Here is a 25,421-nt window from a genome sequence, read left to right on the forward strand (position 1 = left end):
AATGGACACATTTTTTCATATTAAGGTTATATTTGAGACAGCTTTTCTTAAACATTTCTCCACGAAGGTGAGCTTTCTATGTAAAAGTCCTTGCCTGCTTTGCTTTTCTTTAAACACCGAACAAACAAACAAATAAGCATTTAGAGATTACGATGTCAGAATTTCTGCTGCATTTAGAACAATGGATAATTTTAAAACTAAGTTGAATCTTTTATAGTCATAGCACCTTGAACTTACTGCATACAACAGTATCTGTGCTTGTCAATCTGTTCACAATACGAGCGCAAAAGTTAATGTTCAGTGAAATCAAATATTCTGGAATTCTCGCTTTTTCTGTTACAGTGCTACTGCAAAAATGAATATAATTTTGGTTCTAATTAACGTACTTATAAGAGAAATTGAATCGCATTTCCTACTACCTTAAAGTATTTTTACTTTAGTGTGCCTGGCGAATATCAAATCATGTTGATACGCTGGGCCATAAAATGAGTAACCTGAAAAGAACAACTTCTAGGAACAACATTTATAGAAGTTGAACAGACATGATATTCGGAGACGACAGAGAGGGAAAGAGAAGCCAAATATTTTAAACGATTCCCCCACTACATAAAAATCAACTTGCCAAAAAATTCACCTTTCATATTATCTGTAGGCTTCAATTTAGTCCTAATATTACCTTGATAAAAACAATTTATGGTGTATCAGTAATGAACAACGATTAAAGTCTATGCCAAGCACAAGGTTGTTACTTTGCTAATGTTATGTAATACATTAGCATTGTCAATAATAAATTTAAATTAAACTAGTTAAAGGAATTAAAGGCGCAAATGTGCCATTTCAAGTTAGGTATGAATCTTGCAAATAGATCCTTTTTTTTTTTTTCTCCTCATTTGTAACATAGATAGAAGTCTAGCAACCAGTTTTCCTTTAAAAAGTTCTCCATGTGTCCCCCTTTACAAATAATTCTCCCTTTTTTTCTTTGTAAAATCAACCACCCGATCTAAGAAAATAAGGCAAATTTGAATTCAGAAATTTGAGAGAATTCGGGAACTTGTTAATTTTTATGTGAAGAAAATTTCTAAAAATAATTTTAAAAATATCCTAAATCAAATTTGAGAGAGACTAAAGCGTAGTGCTAAAGAGAAAAGTAAACCTGTAACAGCCAGACAGGAAGAACACTATGGATTTAAAAGTAATAATCTTTAGAGTTTTTAAATCAACTTCGTATTAAATGTTTACGGTACGTAACTTATATTGTTTTCTTTATCAGAAAAAAAAACAGGTTTCAAGAATCGATGTAAAATTTTATTTTTGTGCCATACTAACACGAATTTGAAACGAAAAATCATCATACTATTCTTACTACTAAATTTCCCGTTAATAATTTCCTAAACTTAAATCATAATAAGTAATTTAAGGAGAAAAGTTAATTTAAAGTTTGTCCAAATGTGTATGTATTTTATAGCGGCATGCTACTATAATTTTGTAGTTGATTTGTTACCAGTTTAATATGATCACTCAATGACCTTCTTTAATTTTAAGGTGTGAGGTATTTTAGCAGTTCTTGAAAATTATCTAAATCAGCAATTCTCAACCGATGGTACGCAAGAGAAAAATAGGTAGTACCCAAAAAACAAAGTATTTTTAACTATTAAATTCAAAAATCTCGTGAGAAAGAACAATTGATAGAAAAGTAGCAGACTTGTTAACTTTTGGTTGAACCGAAAAAAACAATTTAAAAGCATTTCAAATAAAGCTATTAAAATGTATTGCCTTTTTGCAAAACCTATCTGTGTTAACAAGGATTTTCTTTGTATTTGAAAATTAAATACAGAAATTAAAAGTAGATCCTAACTACGGTTAAAACTAAGTGAAATAAGACCAGACATAAAGAAAATCTGATCTCTCTTAAACAGGCCCAAATTTCACACTAAATTTTAGATTTAAAGTATTATAATTTAATGTTTGATTATTAAAATAGTAACCATTTTTATTCGAATATTTTTTATGTGTGCATATTTAATACAAATAACCAACAGGTTGTGCAATAGTAAAATATACCATATTTGACGGCATATAAGACGCACTTTTTTTCCCAATTTTGGTCTCAAAAAAGTTACCTGTGTCTTATACGTTAAGGACACAGGTTAACTTTCAATACTGAATGCCATTTTTAGCCCGGATAAAGGTCTAGACACACATTTTTCTACATCTACATGTGTGTGTCCTTCTAAATAAGGGTGCGTCTTATATGCCAGTGCGTCTTATATGCCGTCAAATACGGTACTTATTTTTTTTATATTTGAGAAATCGAAAAATAATCATTGTAAAATGTAGTGGTGGTACTGAAGTGTTCAATTTTTGTTTAGGTGGTACGTGTTAGTCAAAAGGTTAAGAACCGCTGATCTAAATAAATAAACAAATGAAAATTTTAAAAAATAAAAAAATAAAAAAAGCTGTCAGATTATATTCATTTATGCCTCTCAACTTAATTTTAAGAAAGACTATTGCCAAAAATGAAGCTAAAAATGTATCATATTTTTATACGCAGAAACTGTTGTATACATATATATAGGGATGCATATTAATTATTGTATGCAGTTTCAGGCACGAAAAATATTCTGAAGTTATTTTTGTTATTTCAGTAGCACTTTAAATGTGGTTACATAACAAAGAGGTTTTCTTCATACATTTGTATTATCCAAAAGGTTGTATTTTTTGTGTGTTACAACGTAAGGCAAAAGAAGGCGAGTAATATAACATAATAAAGTGCTCTTTAGAACTTTTACTTCAAGGAAGGAAAGAAAACTTGAAAACATCTAACAGTTGTGCTGTTGCACCAATAAAAAGATCAATAATATCGCTTTAACAGAACTCTTCGTAATTTCATAATGCTCTGAATTAAGATGGTGCGTTTGGATCTAACAAACGTTAAGGTATTTAATAAAGGATGGGCTTAGGGATTATGGCAAAGAACATGAGGGCTATCTGCCTATCTTTTGTAGAGGGCGTTTTAAGGCAAATTGACTCGTATGCACGTTACACATGGGAAAAACCACTAAATCTTCTTAACATTAAAGTGTTCAGCAAATTTAAAATGAGCTTATCTGTTTATTAGCAATTAACACTTTATTTCCCATCCCCTCTAAAACTTTTGGTAATATATTTTCCATTTAAAATGTAAATTATCAAATACTATTTTTCTTTTTATCTTAATTTAGAACCTCAGAAAAGTAACACTTATTATTTAATGCAATTCTAACGTCCGTCATTATTCCACATTAAGCGTCTTATTTCTGCTTTATTTGGGTTAATTCTTTAAATTTATACTTCTGAAAAAAGTAAACAATTTATCTATACCTATATAATCAAAGTAATCTCGAATTACTAATATAATGATTTATGTAACGTATAGTATTCTTAGTTTCCAATGTAACAGATTACTTAAAACGGAAGCTTCATTTTAAAGGCCATTTGTTGTGAAAAAGGAAATTTTACAACCATTTATTTTCAGTAATAAATATACCATAGTTGTTTAGCGCGCTAAATGTTTTCTCTGTAGTGCTTAAATATATGTTTAGAAAATGAGCATCGAGTCATCTTGTAGCTGTAGTCTTTAATTTATATCTTTGCGTATACATTCTTTTCCGTACCGCAGAAAATTCCTTAGAAAGTTGTGTTTGTGACCTGTTTCATTTGATGGAGTATAGTGTATAAAGTTACCACTTTGAAAGAGGAGAGAAAGAGCTTTTATCGGTAGGAGAATAACGCATCGTTCTTTAAATTCTAGAATGTCGCGTGAAGATTGATTGGATGCTGTGAGTTATCGTGTGCAAGCCAATGAAGTGTAACGGTAGTGACGTGACTCGGATTTTGTGAGTCTTTGATAGAAAGCTGTGCATTTGCTTTTTGTTTTTGAGCTTGATATATTTATTTATGAGTTTGAGTCAAATAACAAGTGATGTAAAACTTATGTATATCGTTATATTTCAGTAATATTTATGCACTCACTCTTCTTTTAACATGAAGGAATTTTTCACTTTAGTACTGAGTCAAAATAGTTTTATTTGACTTCTATGGAATTAATGACATTGAAAGAAAACTATGTCAGTGTAAAATTTAAAATTAGGCAAAAAAGCAACTCAATTTGGCATAGACTTTGAATAAAACTCTATAGATTTCGAAGGTGATCATAATTACGTCTTGTAAATTGAGTCATTCGTCAATAAAGCTGTTGAATACAATAGATGTTAGGAATGAAACGCTGCAGTCACCAACAAAGAGTGTTATAAAAGCTGGTCTCGAAATTAAATGTACGGTAAAAGTGCACAAAAGACACTGAAGATCTTAATCTTCGTTCTTATCTTGTCTGTGTTCAAGAATTGTAAGCGCCTGATCAGCTCAAGCCTCGTTATCAGTGGCTCAAATTGTTTATCGACACCAATGCAATAGAAAAGCCTGATTCTGGGTTTTTTAAGGATGAAGCTTAGTTTCATCTGAGGGAATATGCCAATAGCCAAAACACATGAATATGGACCACAGAAAATTCGCCTGTGTTTTACGAAAAATCTTTTCTTTGATCAAACATTGGTACCTGGTGCACTGCGTCCATGCCAAAAGGGAGTGGCCCTTTTAAAAAAAAGAGATTGGCACTGTGTATACTGATATAATCCAGCAGTTTGTTGCATTACTTGAAGAGTATAAGCGATTTTGCTGGTTTTCAGTAGGAATGAATAATTATCATACTCTTAATGCGACGATATCATTTTCAGACTTCTTTTCTGACTGAAAGGATTCTGGCTCCCACGGTCTCCTGATTTGTCACCCCCAAATTTGTTTCTGAGGGGAGTCACCTAAAAGCACATGTTAATGCGTGCTACCCACGCTCTATTAATGAACTCGAAGTAAACATTTAAAATGAAATTTAGCCGTTCGTACATTCAGAAAGCTGGTCTGACATTTGAGAAAACGCATTTGTATACGTATTCAAGGAGAAGTCTCACATTTTGAACATTTACTGCAGCAATGTTCAAAGTTTTTCCATTTTTGTTTCTCGAAATAATTCTTCTTTCAATTTAGTTTGTTTGTAATTTAATTCCTTTTAGTACTTTTGTAATAAAATATTTTTGCACGGTATGCGCGACTTTTCTATCACCTCGTACATTCGATTTTTTTACCTTTATTAATTTTTCCTAAGTTTGGTACCAATAGATGATTTCACTTTAAGATGACATGTGAATTTCATAGATATAATTTTATATCACTTATAACTGATTTTGTTCAGTCATCCGTAAAATTAAACTATTGGCCCTAAAAGATAAATTATCTTTCCTCTATTAGGTCTTTCTTTCCGATATTTTATAACCTGGAATCATTTATTTCAAACTGTGAATATTTAGGGAAGAAACGAAATAATATTTAATTTTTACTTTTATATTAAAATAATTCAAAGCATATGGCGCCCAGTTCTCGGCCTCGTAAATTTATAATGGCGTGCTCAAACTTGGTTCACTGGGCGAAAGCCATTGCAGTGGACGTTTCCAGCAGTTTCGTTCGCGTTACTGGCACATACTGTCGTTTAATCGTCAAGAGCCATTGCGATGGCCCACCTTTCTCGTTGCAGCGTAAACAGAAATTAATTGCGCAGCAACAGAGGAGGATTTTCCTACCCTATTACCCAATGCGTTGTGTTTTCACGCGTGTCGTAGCGCTCGGTGCAACAATCGCAAACGTGCATCTAACCGTGCTGTGCCGCCACACACAGAAAATAAACTGCTCCTTTTCGTATCAAATAATTAAATTAGTGTAAGATATTTCTAGAACTCTTGCTGTAAATAACCTCATTATGATTTCCGATTTTCAGATAATTTAATCTTTATCGTTAATTCAAAAGTGGCCAATACTTTTTGATATTTCTGAAGCTCTCCTTTATTGACAAAGCATTAAGAATTTATGCTAAAGAATTAGGCAAAGGACTCTTTTAATTTTTGGATGCTTTCTGTTGTTATTAAATCTACGCACTTGTGTTTGTGGGTATAAGCTATGAATTTAATCTTTTAATATGTAATATTAAATCTTCCATTTTGCGCTAGTTCCTAAATTATTCTTTTCATAAGTGTGAGTAGTCAATAATAGTAGCAACAACTTGTATCTATCTCCTAGGTATTATGCATATCAATAGTTTCGATTTCCAAGAATAGCAACATTATTTCATCAGCTAAGGGAGGAAATAATTTGAAATCTATGTTACACGAGTAGACTTTAAATTAATACTTATAACGCAGCAACAGCAATACAAAGTAATATCATTTATCAAAACTGAAAATAAAAACTGAAAACGGAATGAAAATGTTTTCAACGTACTACATAAAATTGTATTGGAAATGAAACAAATAAAATTGCTTCCTGTATTGTAAAAAAAAATCTTGAATATAATTATTATTAAAAAGCTTGAATTAAATATTGTTTAAGGATATGAATGTTTCATACAGAAATATTATCTTTCTGTTTTAAATTAAAACTATTAAACGAAGTTTTATTTAAATGTAAACAAATAAAATGCATGCCTTCATTGTAAACAATTAAAGAAAATTGTTTAAATTACCTGACTTAAATTTTATTTATAGATATGAATATCTTATGTAGAAATATTATCTCTTCATTAAAAAAAATCACAAATCCCTCCAGCATGGAACGCGATATGTTTCAATATAATTAAATCGCAATTTCATTTTAAATAATAACATGAATATATCATAAATATTATTAACTGAAATCGACGCACTATGCTAAATTAACAAATATGAGAGGAAAATGTAAAAGTTCATCTCATTGTTGTCTTCTGTGAGGTAATGAGCTGCATTTGTAAATTATGACGACGGAAGTCCCAATTGTAACTCTAAGCCTCATGTGTATTAATTTACTATGCTTTTTTCAATCTGTTTTAGTGCTTAACCAAACATTAAAAGTTTGGTTATTTAAAATGCTATTTACATACATATGGCGTTCTTTTTCATAAGAAATCACCAGAATTATTTATTCATTGTTTTTAGAAGATTTTGCTGAACAAACTATTGAAGAACAGTACAATCTGCAGGTGGTCAACGTTTTCTTTTATGAGAAGTCCATTCACCGACGTAAATCGCAAGTGACCTTTTTTTAGTCCAAAGGGGCTTTATCCCTGACGAACTATTGTTTTCGTTTTGCGATTTGGCCTTGGTTCACTATAAATGTCCGTTTCACTTTTCAAACTGTTGCCACCAAATGTTAGAGTCCTGCATTATATTTGAAGAAATAATGAATATTTGAATTAAATATTTGAAGAAATAATGAAAAATATGCATAAATGTATGTATATTTCTCGCATTGTGATAAAACAACGGTACAGAGAGCCATCGAATTTTGAATGATGTAATCCTCCTACGAATATGGGCATGTGGAAGACCAAATTTGAAATTTGTTTTATTATCGATTTCATATTTTGTAAAACATTAACGAATTTTTAATTAACAAACTCGAGGATTTCAAATCGAGCAATGGCAACGTTGTTAAGAAAAAAAAAACACTTTTTATCTCCAGCGCGCGAGTCTCTGTATCGGAAATTCTAAATATATGCTCTAAAACTATTTTGCGATATTGCTGTTGAACTGAATTTTATGGTTTAAGTGCGAAGAAAGTGATATTTAATAAATAAATGCTAAAAAACCGCCCCTTTGAGCGTAACCTTTCAGATTTTTTTAATATTTATTTGTTTTAAACTGCTAACAATACGATGCCGCTGATGATTGAACGAGGCATAACACAATTTTAATTAAATTCATTAAATTAGCGAACATTTACTGCTGTACGTAAAGTTCCCCCCCCCAAAAAAAAAGCATTTTTACAACATAAATTCTCGATCTTTGAACAGTCTTCAAAACTTTCACTAGAATTTTCTACAGAAACAATAGAAATTTGCTAAAAATTAGGTTATGCTGCAAAATAAAATAATTGTTTGGCAAATGGTTAAACTGTGGAATTTTTATGCTTCCGATTAAAGAAATGGCACATCACCTACGTCTAAAGAAACTGAAATAGCGAGCACTTAATTGAAATTTGCACAACATTAGTATATTATTGCTTAATATTGAAATATTTTAGGCACCTGACTATCCGAATTATTTAGCATATCTTGCGAGTTCTACAAAAATTACTTAGCATAAATGAGAACCAAATTACGATTTTCCCCAGTAAAAGCTGGTTACTAATGTTAATGTACTTACTTTTCTTCCTTTTCCCTCTTCCCTTATTTTAATTAGCTTAAAACCCGAGAGAAGTATTTAAATAATAAATATTTTATTTACATTTGCTGCTGCCAATCGGATTGTATATGATTGAGCCATAGTGAGAAAGATTAGCACTAATGACGATTAGAAAATAGCGAAAAGGAGGGGGAATAGAAATCATGCTTGTGTTTCTGAATACGACATACAGGGAATTATAAGAGTAGAAAAATCCTAAATTCAGATGATTTAACTGTAATATAGTATATGTTATTTATATTAGTATTATTCGAAAAGAAAGTATTAGATTTGCTCGTTAGAGTACTAACACCCTAAAAAAATTAGAGGTACTTGCGTTGTCTTCAAGTATCCCAAAATATGTTTTTAAAATTTTTGTTATAATCCTTTGATTTCTAACATTCTTATAAATGTATAGTCTATAAAATATTAATTATACTTATCAAAGCATCTTTGAAAGTGGGAACAGCAATATTAGGTTCAAATAATGCCAGAATAATCTAACTAGATCTAAGTTTTTAAATTACAAAAAAGTGTTAATTGCTTTTTATTTTTTATTTTTCTCCCAGTTGTGTGTGATAGTTAGGCTTTTAGCATCAGTAAAATCGCCGTGTGACCATTAGACATAATCATTAACCATCTGATGTTTTCAGCATGTGTCTGTGTTTTTAATTCGGTTTGATTAGCATTTCGCATTAAATATTTACGAAAAACGTTGTTTTGCAAATAGACGGCAGCAGAGTTTAAGAAAATATTCTCTTAGAAGTTTAATCATGATTAAAAATATTTGAACTTTTTATGTTGAAGAAGTTGGTTTATTCTCTTTTAATCGTTTCGACATTTGTTACTGTCCACAAATTCCTGTACGTGAGCAGGTTCTGATGAATCGTTTCAGTATCCAAAATCTCTCCACGAACACAACATTAATCTGTTGCTGTCAACCATGTTGCTATTTCGCGTATCCATGTTGTTCTTTCTTTCAGATCTCTGATAAAATTGTCTTACATCTCTAAATTGATTTATAAATGAATGATTTACGACTCTCCAAGAGTAGATGTATGATTTCATATAGCAGTTTTTAAATTTTTCTGCATTTTAAATTATTTTGTCTACTCGTCTCTTTGTCTTTATTTTTTATTTTTATTTATTTATTTAATTATTTATTTTCTTTTGCAACTTTCCGTATTTGGTGTACAAAATAGCCTCCTGAGCGATGTTAATTAATTTTTTTCCTGTTCTTACAATTGGCATTCGTTTCTTTAATGGTAAAATAATTAAAAATATGACAGTATTTTACCGTTTAATATTTTAAAGTTCAATTTCTTATTAAAGCTAGACATATAATCGAACACACGTATACATTTTAAGCATTGCGTTAAAAACATTTTATTTGTAAAGCAGTAAGATTGGAAGTTTCAAGTGAGATCAAAAATCAAGAAAAACATAACTAAAATTGCTTTTCGTATGCGCGCTTTTACGTGTTATTTTTATGCAATTATTTTTTTCTAAAATGAAATATATTAGCTTCCTTCAATAAACAGCTTTTATCAATCAATAAAAGATATTAATTAATTAAACATGTAACTAACAAACTTTTCCCCCTGAATCACATTTCTTAATTTGTGGATTGCTCGGTTATCATGTGGTTTTCAATTCTATTGCTTAGTTATCGCGAATTTGATGAGTTTTATACTAAATTTCTTTTCGCGCAAATGAAGCAGATTTTATCATATGCCATAAGAGTTGTATTAGATATTCTTCACTGATACACATTTCCTAAGATTAACATCCCCCCCCACGCTTCTGTAACTACATCCCGTCGAACAAGGAAGCTCATCCCTTCCCAGTTTCATTTTCACAATGCAGAATGGTGTGGCAGAGTGGATGTTCTCGTATTTTTTCTTATGTGCAACGAAAAATTTTCCCGTAGATAATCCTCCACGAATGCAATCCTATTATACAGATACCATATCGATGTTTGACGTAACCAGGTGGAATTAGTTATATCAAAGCAAATAACTATTCTACCCAAATTTTATTCCAGTATTTTCAGCATTGTTACAGTGAAAATATAAATTTATTTTCTCTTCTGCTACTCATGTTAATGTTGGTGGTTATTATTTTTAAATATTATGCATTTCATTTCTTTGTCAGGATTTAACGTCTCTGGAGATAAAATTATGAAACGCATATTGAATTGAATTGTATAATTTGATCACGCCTAAACACGCTAGGGCTGTCTGTCTTAGGAAAGGGATATTTGCATGGAAGATTTTCAGAGGAACCCGTAGGTATTTAAGTTAATTACAAAAATGCCTATGAAGCCGGGATTCAAGTCCGACTCTACTGTGTGAAATCCGCTGCCATTGTGTATCCACTTAGCCTCCTGTAGACCTAAAAGCGTTTATTAATTTTCTTTGTTGAGACAAATGGTCGAATCGGTGTGTATCTGAAGTTAAAACTTTCCAAGTTTAGTTTGTTTTTGAATTTGTTTACTTCGGTATTGAAACCTTTAAAATAAAGAGCAATTCATGACTTAAGGCATCATTTTACCCTTTTTTGAAACCTGACGAAGTGAGAAGAAAATATAAGAATAAAATTTTCAGTAAGTAATAAATGATGGATGGATTATTAAACGCCAGATAATGGGTGGATTACGTTCATGCAAAATGCTTTTCTTATTCCAATATTCGATTCGAACATGCTCTAAACTCGAGTCAGAATACTTAAATCTTTATCATAAACTGTAATAAAACCTGTGTTTAATGCATGGTACAAATGTGTGTTATGTTTACATAATTCGTTTAGTTAACTGAAATAACTGTATCTCAATCCACCCATTCAACACCTCCAATGATTTTAAGCCAAATTCTAAGAAATAATCAGACATATTTGCTTAGCTAACTGCTGTAAGAGCATTCAGGAGTAAGCAATGATTTAACAAGTTAATAATATCCTTCTGCTCTTTTCTGTGAGTTTAATTTATGTTCTTTTGTCAGATATAATAAATCTGGTTTAGTAGTGACATTCCTTTTTTTGCTATAACCGAGGCATATAATTGAATTCAAAATTAAGCCAAAATTTCTCGGACAGAAAACGCATTCTGTTGTTTATAGAGTTTCAGAATCGTGACACAAAAGTAACATGTGGTACTTACTTGTTTACTTGCAATGTGCTGAAAATTCAAAGCCCCATTAATTCCAGCACTTGGATAATGGCTGAACCAGAATTAAACAGGCTATTAATTTTTTCCAGGGGGGCAACGCATGTTTTTAGCATTATATTCTATATTTAAGGTTGTAGAGACATTAAGTTGATTGGAAAAGCCGGAGAGATGAAAAATTAGCAACTGTATTAACAACTGATTCACTGCATTAACAAGATTCAACTGCATTAACGTAATGTTTACCGCAGACAATGACGTATTTTATTTGAAGTGTTATTTCTTGTCTGAAATTTGCTTAAAAAATACAAGCCTTGTTATAAAATCTGCCGAATATATCAAGTTTAAATTTAGCTTTAAACTCCGATATTTTCTATTGGCCTGGAGTAGCTTACGAAACTTTGATGGATTCAGTTAATATTCGGATTCATCTTTTCTTTGTTTTTTTTATCCGGTATTCTTTGGATTAACAATCAAGAAGGCGGAAAAAAGTTATCTTTTCTTTATTTTCAGAAATCATAGCTCAGTATTGATCAGATGCATTTTAAATATGTAAAATACTCTTAATTTTCTTTGCTTTCGGGAGAAATGAAGTTTGTAGTTTGAGAGAAAATAACTGAAATGGAATATTTAAAATTAGGTAAAAAAAAATAACCGGAGACTGGTATAGGTTTTTAATGAAACTTTATTGATGTTCAAATACCATTTGACCATAAGTCCCTTTTAGTTTTTTTCCCCTCAGTTTTTAAAAACTGCTCTGAACTAAGTGGCTTTCCGAATTTAAAATTTTGCGTTGGCATGATTTTCTTCCAATTAGGCTGATGCAAAATAGTTGTAAATAAAGCTGGTGAAATGAAATTTTAAATTGAATACCTTACTTAACGCATTTACATCCTTAATTTTAATTAATTTCGAAGAAACCTAAATTTATAATAAGTAAAAAACCTTATTTAAAATTTTTATCTTTTCGGATATTTAGTAACAGGTGACTTTCGGAGTTTATTGCATGTTTAACTGAATATGTGATGCATGGCATCTTGTCGTAAATCTTATCATTCTGTTCAGATAAGGAGTTGTTTTTTGTGACCAAGAACTTTCAAATAGCAAAAGCAACAAAAGAATGAAATTTTGAGTTAGAAGATTTGCTTGTGCCTTTTTAGTATGTTACATGTTTTAAGAATTGCAGTATCTACTAATGGAAGTACGATTATAGCTTCTTTTGTGCTTTTCAAATTTAGTTAAGTCTGCATAATGAGTTTTTTGCTCGTGAAAACTACTGTGTCGCAAACCGTTAGAAACGCATTAAATTCAAATTTGAAAGTTTTATTTATCCAATCGATTAGATAAATATATTTTAAGTTCTGACTCACTTGTTTTTCTTCAATGATTGTATTAAATTTATGTCATTACTTCAGTTTGTATATATTTTATGTATATATGTAGTTTTATTTACGATTTACTTATGTGCTGTTTTATCCTGTCTTGTAATGTGAGCGACCACTGCTCTCTCACCCAAATCTTTAAGGAAAATGTTCACTTCTTTCACATAACACCTTTACCTTTCACATGTTTTGGGAGTTAAAGGTCACTGAAAGTTTTCTCGACAAAAATTTAAACTGTATGCTAAAAAAATGACTTGGAGTAAAGCAAAGAGCTATTCTTGCGGTCTTGCCTTCATAAAGTGAGGATTCTTGGTTTACATTTCTGCCTGTATGAAAAATATATTTAAAGGGGAAAAAGGCTTTTGTTTTCAACTAATCACTAAGAGGTCAGGTTTGGTTTGGTTTGGTTTATTTAATTATGGCAAAATACTCGACGGCTATCTGCCTGAGGAAAGAGATGCCTTCATGGAGAACTTTCTAAGGAAAACTGGCTCGTATACACGTTACGCATTGGAAAGACCACGAAAACGCCTTGCTCGCGGGATTCAAACCTCGAACCGAATTACCAGTGTTCAGCGACTTTACCGCTGCAGGCGTGCCCACTAGTGGCCGGAGGATGAGAACACTGAACATTTCTAATTCATCTGTGTAATTTGAATGTCAGTTTGCATGCGTTTTTCTTGGTTTTCCTCATGTTTATTGTAAATACCTTTCAATATTCCCTCAGAACTATTTGGTTATACGCACACGTCATAGCACACGTCAGCTATCTGCTTAAGAAATAGATACTTTCGTAGAGGACATTCTAAGAGAAACTAGCTCGTATTTAATTTACAAGGGCAAATCTGCAAGTAGCCACTCCGTTCACGAAGATTCAAATCAGTGTCGAACTACCATTGCTCAGTGGTTTTATCCACCCGGCCACTGCTAGACCCAGCTCCATAGTAAGTTAGTTCTGCATGGAAGTACCCTTTCAAAAGTAGTCCTCAAATGCTTTGCTGTAGTAATTTCTGTACACTGAACGCTCATAGATGCTAATCTTGTAAATATTTGCTATGAGCGTCTTTTGTAAGCATTTTTAATTACCTTTTGTGATGCTTTTTAGTTCTGATCACATCATTTTCTCCATGGCGCATTTTCCCCCTACGGTATTCAAGGGAAGTTTTATGTTTCATTTACACACTGTCACAATTCATGGAGATGAAAATGAAGCAAACAAAATCGCGAAATAGTCGCAGGACATTTATTTTTATAATTAACTTGACCTTTTTTTCCCCAAAAATATAATGGGTTTTATTATTAAAGCTTCCTTTTTGTCCCTCGTGTAACTATAATTCTTTAAATTGAGTAGCTAGTACAACTATGATTTTTATATTTCTTGTCAGTTGACTTGCTATTTATGTAGGCTGATTTATTTAAGTTGAATTTTTAAGCAACGTATTATTTAAAAGCCAATGCTGAGGTCAGATAAATATAAATCTCGGGCTTTTTAATACAGAAATATTCATGCTCACAGATGTGCTACTATCACATCCTGTCTTTCCTTGCTAAAGGCGGAGGAGAATTTCATATTAGTGTTCAGAATGACTAAACTGAAGCACGTCCTGTGAAACTTATAAAAGTCCAGAAATCTGCACAAATGAAATAATAAAATATGTACAAGTGGTTGTAAGATGGTAAATTACTAACGGCAAAACAAAATTTCACAGATGACTTAAAGGATGATTGGATATATGTATGTAAAATATAAAATATCGATCTTTCAAATAATAAATTAATAATAGCCCTTTAACTCCTGTTTTCATTCTATAAATAACAATGCAATATTTTTTCTAATTAAATGAATAATCTGTATTGCTTACTTATGGATGAAATCTGAACCAGAAATTTGGACGTCATATGATTTGAAATGGAATTCGGTATTAAAGGATAATTGCGTCGCAACTCCCCCTTCTTCGCTCTTCAGTTCTTTTCGCTGCCGCTAGCCACGCAGAGTTTACTTTTCCACTTTTCTTCCATTGTTAAGCTGTACAAAATTGGGGGTGCATAGCGCACCCACAGTGATGATGTGCATTATCAAGGAATAAAATTACATGTGAAATTTATCGTTATGTGTGTTCTTCGAGTGTATAATGCAGAGAAGCATCGCCAATCCGTTGCAACTTTCTTTCACCAAACCATATATATGTGTGTGTGTGGATGAAACATTTTAAACAATTAATAAACATATAAAAAATTTAAATAAAATAAGTAAAAATTTATGAATGTCATTTGAAAATTATTCGAACTTGTTACGCGAACACCTTCTTCTAATGTGCTAAAGTACCTTTCCATCGACTGTTCAGCAAACCTATACTTTTAATCGATGGTTTCTTACATAATTAAAGCTTTTCCCCTTATGTTATTGCTTGTAGTTTTCTTCTATATTATTTTAGGTTAAATTTAAAGACATGTGCAAATTGGATTTAAAATTTTACTTTACACAAAGATGTTAAATATGCGATAATTTTTATAACACGTGAGAAAATTACTGTTAAAACTCTCTAGCAGATTAAAGCATAATATCCCTTCTCCGCATTTCGGCTAGGATATAGAGTGCTTACTCTACCCTTATGTTTCCTAACAAATTGAAGAATTAGTTATACATTTAGTCTAACGTGAAATATTTAATGACACGTTAACCTGTGTTCCAAATTCAGTTAATTAATAGGTAAAAGACGTAAAATGAGTAAATGACGTAAAATGGGTTAACTATGTAAACGCAACGTATTAATTTTATTTAAAATGTATTTTCCCGATTGGCAACAACAGTTTTTTTCAGAACGCTAATAATTTGAACGGTAATGTTTTTTGAGCAGTAATGTTGACGGTAATGTTTCTGAATAAAGCAAGTATTTAACAATTAATGTCTTGGCGGAATGTGTTTTTAATAAAGGAACTAATTAAATGCTAACATTTCAGAAGTGGGATAAACTAGAATTATTATCTAGATTTAACAACGTATTGCCTTAACGTACGCTAAGCCTAAACTGAATGCGGAAGCTCGCCAAAACTGAAAGTATAAAGGTACGTGAATTTATAAACTGTTTATGTTATGTCTAAGTATTAAACGGAAAGAACTTAAGTATAATTATTGTATTAGTATTTGAAAATTGAAGTCTAAGATGGCTTATTTGGCAAGAGGCAAAAAATGTGATTTAAAAGAACTTGCTTTGGAACTTGATGTAGATGTTCCTTCTGATATTAAAATTGTAGGCTTAAGAGATATGATTTTGAATAGTAAGAATTACAACGAAGACTTTACTAAACAAATGCTAGATAGAATTATAAATGATCGTTTAGAAAGGGAAAAGTTAGAAATTTTAGAAAAAGAAAAAGATAAGCAAAGAGCATTTGAACTTGAAAAATTGAAAATAGAAGCGGAAATCAGAAGTAGTAATGTAAATGATTCTGTTCCTTCTAATGTTAGTAGAAGTAATATTTGTGATATGAGTAAATTAATGCATAAGTATGATTTGAATGAAGGTGATATAAGTTTTTATTTAGTTTTATTTGAGAGACAGGCACGACGTATTGGGTTAGAAGAACAAAACTGGGTTTCTCAGCTGTTGGGTCTATTGCCTTATGAAATAACTCAATTAATTGCCCGTGAATCAGAAGAGAAAGCTAACGACTATAAGCACGTTAAACAACTGCTACTGAGAAAATTTAAGTTAAGCCCTGAACAGTTTCGGCAAAAGTTCGTTGATCATATTAAAACATTGCGTAATACGTGGAAGGACTTCACGTTTGAATTAAAAAATTATTTTGAAGAGTGGCTTGCTGGATTAAATGTAACAGATTTTGACTCTTTAAAACAACTTATTATTACTGATCAATTAAAGAAAAGCGTCCCCGCTGCTATCCGAGACCATTTCATTGATGATTGGTCTAAATTCATTAATCCTGAAGAGTTGGCTGAGAAACTAGATGAATATGAAAATATTCGGGCAGGGATAAAAGTACTTCAAGTAGAAAATAAAACTTTTAGGCATAATTCAAAGCCCAAATCTGGTTCTAAATTTTATGAAGGATCCTATAATCAGTATTCAAGACAAAGGAATGTTAACGATTCCATGCAGACAGATGGTAATTTCAAAGTGGGTTTTAAAAACAGTTTTGATAATAAATACAATCTGAGAGATAAATTTTATAAAACGGACGAAAGGAAAAGGGAATATAATTCTGGCATCCGCAATGAAAAGGGTGAGCCGAAATGCTTCAATTGTGATGATTATGGACATATAGCGACGGATTGTCCTCAGCCTAAAAAAGAAATTATTTGCAGGAAATGTAATGAAAAGGGTCATACTTTTAAAAAGTGAACGTCTAAGAATCCAGACTTGACAAATGTTAAAAATAATTTAACCGTGGACCAGAATTCAGGTGTTTCACCAGCTATATATTTAAAGTATGCTCGCATCAATAATGGAGAAGAAATTACTGCAATCATAGATACGGGTTCTAGTTCGTGTTTATTGAAACAGTCTGCGGCTAAGAGACTGAATCTTATTGTAAAACCTGATGTGGAGGAATTGTTTGGCTTTGGGAACCAGAATAAACCAGCCGTTAGAACATTGGGAAAAGTAACTGTTAACTTAGAGATTGATAATGTGGAAGGAAAGGACATTACAGTTCTAATTGTAGGAGATGAAACGCAACCATGCGACTTATTCGAACTTATTCTTGGTCGAACATGAATTGATTTACCGCATATTGCATACGCCAAGATAGGAAATACCTTGCACATATGCTATGCTAATGACTGCGCATTTTCACAGTTGCAAAATGATAGCAACACTCCGCGAATTAAACTGAAGGCTTCCCAAGAAACTCAAATCGAAAGTAATACGGTTAATTCCGTGAAAGTTAAAACTGATGAAATAAATAACGGTTATGTTTTAATAAGTGGATCGGAAGATGAGTTAGGCTCATTATTGGAAGTAATACAGGGAGAAACAGTGATACCAGTCACTAACTACAACGATGAAAAGGCAGCAACTCTGGACAATGATGGAAAGTTTGAAAATACAAATACTGTAAAAGTCACTAATTCCAAAGGTAGAAAATCACTGAAAAGGAAAGGGACTTCAAAGAAAATCGTTAAACAGAATACAAGTGAAGAAAATAAGTATCCTAAAGAAGAAGCTAGAAGTGACGGCATCAATGATATTAAAGAATGTAAGCCTATTCAAGAAAAGCATTATAATCAAAAGCTTAAGAAATATAATAATAAGTGTAAAATTACAGCACTTGAGAAAGAGTTTAATACAGGGAAAGAAAAATGTTTACAAAAAGAAACTGTAATAGATAATTTTGCTGGTGAAGAAACAAAATTAAAAAAAAATAAGTTTGTTGAGAAACAAAACAAAAGACAACCGGAAAAAGATATTGCAAAAGGAAATAAACCTCGGGAAGATGTAAATCCATCTGCAAAGCAATCTAAGATAAATGAGGGAATAGACAGATCTCCTAAGAAAGTAATTACTGGTAAAAGAGAGCATCTAAAAAGGAAGAAGTTAAAGAAGAGAATTGAAGATATACAGATGAAAATGAAAGCAAATTATGACAAGAAGAAAAGTAATTCTTTAACATTCGAACGAGGAGAAATAGTAGTTATGAGAAGAGTACCTAAATCAACTGGAGAATCAACCAAAACACAACAAAAGTATCGAGGACCTTTGGTAGTTACAGAAGTTTTACCAAGTGATACCTATAGAGTGACTCAATTAGAAGAGAAGGTGAAAGCACATTTCTTTAGTACGACAGCTCATGTGAGCCAATTAAAGTCATGGCAGTGTCGAGCTGAATCAGAACAAGACGATGATGATGGTGATGACATTAGTGTTAGTGGGGATAACGATAACAACACGCCGCATATTACTAAAACTAGGACACGGAAAAAGAATAGAAAACGACAGTGAATCTATATGACAGCTAAAGACTTTCGAACTATAAACATTAATATTACAGATTTAATTCTTTTAAATATAAGTTCTCAATGTTCCGAGGTCGTAACTAAGTCAGGATGCCCGAATGTAAACGCAACGTATTAGTTTTATTTAAAATGTATTTTCCCGATTGGCAACAACAGTTTTTTTCAGAACGATAATAATTTGAACGGTAATGTTTTTTGAGCAGTAATGTTGACGGTAATGTTTCTGAATAAAGCAAGTATTTAACAATGAATGTCTTGGCGGAATGTGTTTTTAATAGAGGAACTAATTAAATGCTAACAACTATATTAATCTATTGAGTGGAGTAATAGCTGCAAGGGAGTTTTTACGGTTGGTCTCTGTATGTCGTGTAAAACATAAGAGTTCCTGTTAGAAAGGGCCTTCACAAAGCACCTTTCCTTGGACATATAATCCTTGCATACCTGGACCAACCATAGGTCCTGAATTACTCCTAAACCAAAGTAGTAGCATTCCTTAGAACTGTTGCATTATACCTCAAACAAATCAATAACTTTTTACCCTTAAAATTTTTCATTATGCCATCAAACAGAAAGAAATGTGTTGTGTGAAACCCAGTTTGCTCGTTCATGGGTGTTACAGCTTCGTGGTACCATCACATGGCAGGGAACGTAAATCCAAAACTGCTGCTGCTGGTGCTGCGGCTTGTACTGATCTGGGGGTCGAGCCAAGCTCTGATAGATAAGAATAAAAAAAATGAGCCTCCGACCCTAAAGAGCGCTCATGGCTTAGAAGCAGAAATGCGACTTTCTCGATGGCAGCACTGGTTGGCTGCCGAAATGCGCAATGAGAATGGGTTGCTTGCAGCGTCGCCGCAACCAGACGGTTATATGTAAAGTTATATATGTATCTAAAATTATTTTATGTGTAAAATTCTAAATACGCCGTTTTTTTATGTTCAATGATTTTCTGCAAATTATCATGAACGCCTTCAGAGTATGTCGTCAAGTGATAATCACTTTTAGGTTAATAGAAATAGAAAAATAAACAGAAAAGACTAATTTTCTTGATTAGTTACTTTTACTGTGGCATATCATATCATATGGCGTTGTCACATTTAATGAGCACAGTTTTTTAGTTATTATAAGGATACTGAAAACTGAGTGGGAATGAAAATCATGTCTCCTTTATAAAGGTCATCTGTGCAGAAATACTTTCTATAACACATGCAGCTCTCGCATAGTTTGCCTTAGTCGGTTAAACGCCAAACAAACAAGTGAAAAATAAGGTATATGTGACAGGGATTTTTTTTTCAAGCGTATAATGTAGTTACATACAAATTACTAGAAAAGCTCTCTGAATGTTATAAAGGTCCGGTAAATTCGAGCAAATCTTGGATGATCGGTTACAGTTTGTTGCAAGATAAAAGATTCAATCTAAATACATTAAATTATGACAATATTTTAAATTTTATTGATTAAAGGCAACTTGACCTGTCGTACTCACCCAGAATTTCGCTGGCAAAAAATTTTGTTTTGTTCTGCCTTAAAGCTCTTATTATATAAAAAACCTAATTCATTCATGCCTAAACACTGATTCCTTTAATTATTCTCTTTTATAATACGGAAATAAATATACTGTATTACTTTAAGAGCAAAAATTATGCACTTAGGAGACTCCCTTCTTTTCCTCCGTTTACATGATCTCCGATCATTAAAAAAATATGATAGACATGGTACCTAAAGCGCAACTAGCGCATCTATTCATTTACTTAGCTAAACAAAAAGAATCAAAAGCGGATATTACCGCACTTCGCTTCATTCACCATTCTTTTATTTCCTCGTATTTCCTTCAGAAAACTCAGAACTCGACAATTTTCGCATCCTTCTGTTACAGAAAAACGTTTTTGTAAATTTTTTCCCCCATCATTTTTTTTCCTTTCCCTGTTTTCTACCCTCCCCGTTCCTCAATATGCTTGTTTTAATCTCATCATGAGTAGCACTATCAGTGTTTAAAAAAGTGTAAATACCATATGACATATTAATTGAGCTCTCCAACCTACGTTTTTTTCTTTCTCTTACACAAGGGTTTCTTAAGGCAAAATTAGCCGTTGCAAAGGTTTCGGCAGAACTCTGCAGCCCCAGCCAATTTATTGGATACCAGAAAAGAACCTCTGCTTTCATTTATTATTGTTCCTTTGTAATTGAAAAGTTAGAATCAAGGGAATTTGATTAATTTTTTATATAGCACGCTATGTATTAGGTTCACAAGCCAAATTAAAGTTAGCTTTAATCGAAAAGTTGTTTGATTTAATACTTATTTTAGCTTACACTACACGTTTTAGCTGTCCATCTTATTCTGAATCTTGAAAAGTTAAGATGCAGAGAGGCTTACTCACTCTATGTCATGCTTTCAGAGCGGTGTAAGAGCCTTATCAGTAGCTCAGTACGTAAGATTGCAGAACACTGGTAGTTAGATCCAGATTCCTATCCCGATAAACAGGAAAAGGCTGCGTAGTGAAAATTTTTCAGTCTCACGATTTCACTTTCACTATCAATATTCTAGTTTAACATGAATAATTATTATGATACGTATGTATAACAGCTCAGTTATTAGGCAATCACTAAATGGAATTGTTTCCTGATCATCAATGTATTTGATAAATAATTTTTAAAATCATTTCTTCATATTTCACCATCACTTATTGCTAGCTACCGAATCTGATCTTTATTCAAATAGCTAAATTTGTAAATTTATTGGCTTACACTGACTTCTGAAACTATAAAAAGAGAAACTTTTCTGCTGAAAAATATTAGTTTATGTTGTTTAGAGACTGTGATCTCTGAGTATCTTCTACATTCTTCACAAGTAGTTACGCTTCGGTTCAAAGTCAATGAAATACGCATCATTCTTTATTCTCAATGCAAGAAATGCGCTAGGAAATGCAGAAGAAATCATTTAATAAACTTATAAGTTCACAATACGCGTTTAACAATAACGAAAGACGAGCTTATGTATCGACAATAATCATTGCGTTGTAGAATCGCCTATGTATTACCAAACATCATATTCTATAGTAGGTTGCTAGATAATGATGGATTGCGAGAGGTCACGTGCTTACCTTAACAGTTATATGCATGATAGTATGTAACATGTTTCTAGGTATTGTGTTGTAATAATAACATGCTTAGAATAAGTAAGCTTACAACATGTATTTTCCTCTATTTTAATAAAATCTTTGTCTCTTTTGGAACAAGATACCGTAAATAGTTAATAATCTTGGTATAAACAGAGTCATAGATTTTAAATTTACTAGTTAAAAATATAATAAATAGGTTTTCATGACGATTGACTTAAAATTGTCCTTGAGGTTTTACAGCCATTTATGCCATCAGCGTGCTTTATTGCATCTCAAAACAAAATTTATATCATCTAGTATTATATTTCATGCCGACTATCTTTGAAATTTATTTTATTTCAAAGCAAAATCAAATGTTTCAACATTTCATAATATTTGTAATAAATTGTTACATCTTTTGTATGCTAGTTTGTAAGGACATTAGGATTTTTTTGGGGGGGAGGCTAAAGAGATGAAAATTAACAACGCCTTCGCCGGGAATCGAATCGCAGACCTCTGGAATACCGGCCCAGTCTGCAAACCACTACACCACGAAGGCACGCCAAGAAGGCAGGAGACATAACCTTATAATTTCACTGAAATAATTGAATGTAATCGATACAAAGAAAACGTGCAAGGTAATTTTATCTGAAATTTGTTTGTAATGACAACTTATAGATAATTTCCATTTGTATCAAGAAATTCACAGATTTACTTAATCTTTTTATTCATGTCTGTTTTAAAATCTATGAAATTAACGCTGAAAATTTGATTTCAAAATGGTAACATCTAATAATTTTTTTTCTGATATTTATTTCGGTGTTTTCTTAAGTTTGTGAAATAAAAAAAAAAAATAGATTAAACCATTCTGTTTATTTACTAATTACATTGTGCTTAAGAGCGAACACTGAAAATCTTCTCAGAAATCCAAAATAACAGAACACTGTATTTTGTTTGCCGCAACGATTTGCTGCCTCTAAACGGGTACAATATTTACCTAATTATGTAACAAATTAAATCTTCGAATCGGAGAGTTTTAGACTGTGAAAATGTTTAGCATACGGCAGAGAAATTTTATAGAAGCACATGCTAATAGCAGGATGTTTCCATGACAAATTTGTACACAAAAGTTTTGAAATATAAATTGTGTTGTATATGTAAGCTTTCTAATGGATGCTTGCTAAAATGCAATGGCTCATTTACTGAGTGAACTAAATCTAAAATATATTTTCGAAAAATGAAAGCCAATGCTATGAGCCTAACTTATGCTCTGTAAGAAGAATTTATCTATAGCAGTGAACGCTAACCCCCGCCCCTATAAAGAAAAACCATGAAAGGGTAATGCCATTCTGAATAATTTAAAGAATTTTCCCCAGTTCATTGTTATTGTTTCATTACGTCGGAAATTATTCTGAAGATTAATGTACGAAATTATTACACGCAGAGTTTTTATTGTTTTCTAAAGTTTAAACGAATTTACATTTTTAAAAATGTTACCCATATAAGTAAATAGAGAAAATGAAAAATGTTAAAGTTAATTAAGAGTTCTTCTTTAGAAGAATAATGTGATTCAAACAGTGCATTCATACATGGAAAATGTTTCTAAAGCTTTCCTCGGCAATTCGTTATTACATCGCAGTAGCTTTTCCCTTTTCTATTAGCTATTTACGTCATTCCTTCCGAGTTAGTAGTGTTAACTATAAAAACATGAGCTTCTGGTGTTTACCTGTCTTTATATCTTTCACACAACTACTTCTAATAATATGTATTATTTAAAACTCTTCAAAACTGTTAATGGAGTCAAAAAAATGTTTTGATATAAATTAAATAATAAATATTCACTTTTATAGTCTGACTATTTATAAGTCCTGCAGTAAAATTAAAAAAAAAAAATGAAAACATCAGTATCGTAGTGAAGAAATTGTTAGTATATAAATTAGTTTTTTGGGAAAAATATATAATTTTTCAGTTATGAATATATCTCTTTTTTTGTATATCTCTAATTTAACGCTAAGGAAACAATAATACTTTTGTCTTTTAATATGCGGATGTTTTTTATTAGCTATTCTTATTAAAATTTTCAAATTAAAGGTATTTTTAAAAGGAAATCAAATGTTTCTTTTCAAGGTTAAAAATCTTAATCATTAGCTTTTCATTATTTAAATCTTTCTCCTTAACTATGCTGAATATAAATAAAATGATGCAAAACGTTTGAGAATAATATCTTCAAAATTTACTTTCAAACATTGTCTTAACCTCATTTTTACCGCAGGAACATCAAATGTAAGATTTTTTAGTTAGATAGAAATCTCACTTGAAATTTATTGATGTGAATACCGGCAAATGTTTAGACATTCAGTAATCTTCTCAATAAACATTCTGACTTTTCCTGTAAAAGAAAAATAGGTCTGTTTTGATGTTTGCTTTAGAAAAGTGTTCAACTTTTTTCTTTTTCACAGTGAATACTCTCTGTTCTTTAAAAATGTCCTTTATTGAAACTAAATCATATATTTTTTGTTTTTTTTGTTTGTTTTAGAAAGGAAGCTTTTTATTGGAATGTTATCCAAGAAATGTACGGAAAATGACGTTCGCATTATGTTTTCTTCATTTGGTAGTATTGAAGAGTGCACAGTCTTGAGAGACGCTACAGGACAAAGCAAAGGTAAAATGTGCTTTCTTTTTAAAATCTTCTATTTTTAAAACTGTGTACTAAATATTTCATGAGAGTGTTAAAGATTTCAACCGCAAACTTCTTTCTTTCGATTAGTAGAACTTTGTTTACTATCCTGTTTTATTTTTCCAGTATATTAATAATGTTGTACATAAACCATCCCATGAAATCAATCTATTGTTGTTGTGACTTATCTGACAGTAACATCAGAACGAACCCAAGACATTTATTGTGTATTTCCACCCCCCAATTTTGATAAATAACACTCCAGGGGGACGGATCCGAGGGTCTCTCATCCTTCTTTCCCTACCACAAACCTCTCGACAGAATGTTCGGCTCGCCGCATACTTAGAATGTCCCCATGATGCACAGCACATGACACATTTACAAACCCATGACACATTTACAAACATCCATGCCTTCTCCGGATTTCGAACTTTGTCCCTTCGGTACGTCAGTTAGCATCGCTAACCATTATTTCGGTTGGGCGGCCCATGAAATCGTATGAATTAACTCGCCGTTGAACAGAAACTTAATCGGAAATTTAATATTAGCGAGTGAACATATAGCGATGTCCCGTATTCTATGGTAATCAATTTTAAGACTTATCGCTAAGAATAGCTGTTACTTTATTTAACCTGATAATCACGCGTAACATGTATAAGTACGGTTTAGTTCAATTTATAAATTCCACATTACTAGTATTAAATAGCTTACTCCGCACTGCATTATATTCTGTGCTATTAAATAACAATGCAAACGTAACTGAACACTGCAAAATACTCTTTCTTTCTCACATAGTATAAAAGTAATGAATGATGACATTTTAGCTGAATTCTCAAAAAACTGCAGAA

The 25,421-nt window shown here is 31.7% G+C and overlaps 1 protein-coding gene across 9 annotated transcripts in view; it reads left to right on the forward strand.

Annotated features, from left to right (window-relative positions):
• LOC118199700 (CUGBP Elav-like family member 2) overlaps positions 1-25,421 on the forward strand; it is an 807,763-nt gene that overhangs the window by 619,921 nt on the left and 162,421 nt on the right. For all 9 annotated transcript variants that reach the window (XM_085807858.1, XM_085807857.1, XM_085807855.1 and 6 more), the window contains one exon: positions 24,433-24,558. In XM_085807858.1, coding sequence (XP_085663984.1) covers positions 24,433-24,558 — 126 coding nt within the window. The remainder of the gene's footprint in view (positions 1-24,432; positions 24,559-25,421) is intronic.

This window comes from Stegodyphus dumicola, chromosome X1 (assembly GCF_044657685.1).
Source record: "Stegodyphus dumicola isolate Sdum_Otavi_A_Nest chromosome X1, ASM4465768v1".
NCBI classification, from domain to species: Eukaryota; Metazoa; Arthropoda; class Arachnida; order Araneae; family Eresidae; genus Stegodyphus; species Stegodyphus dumicola.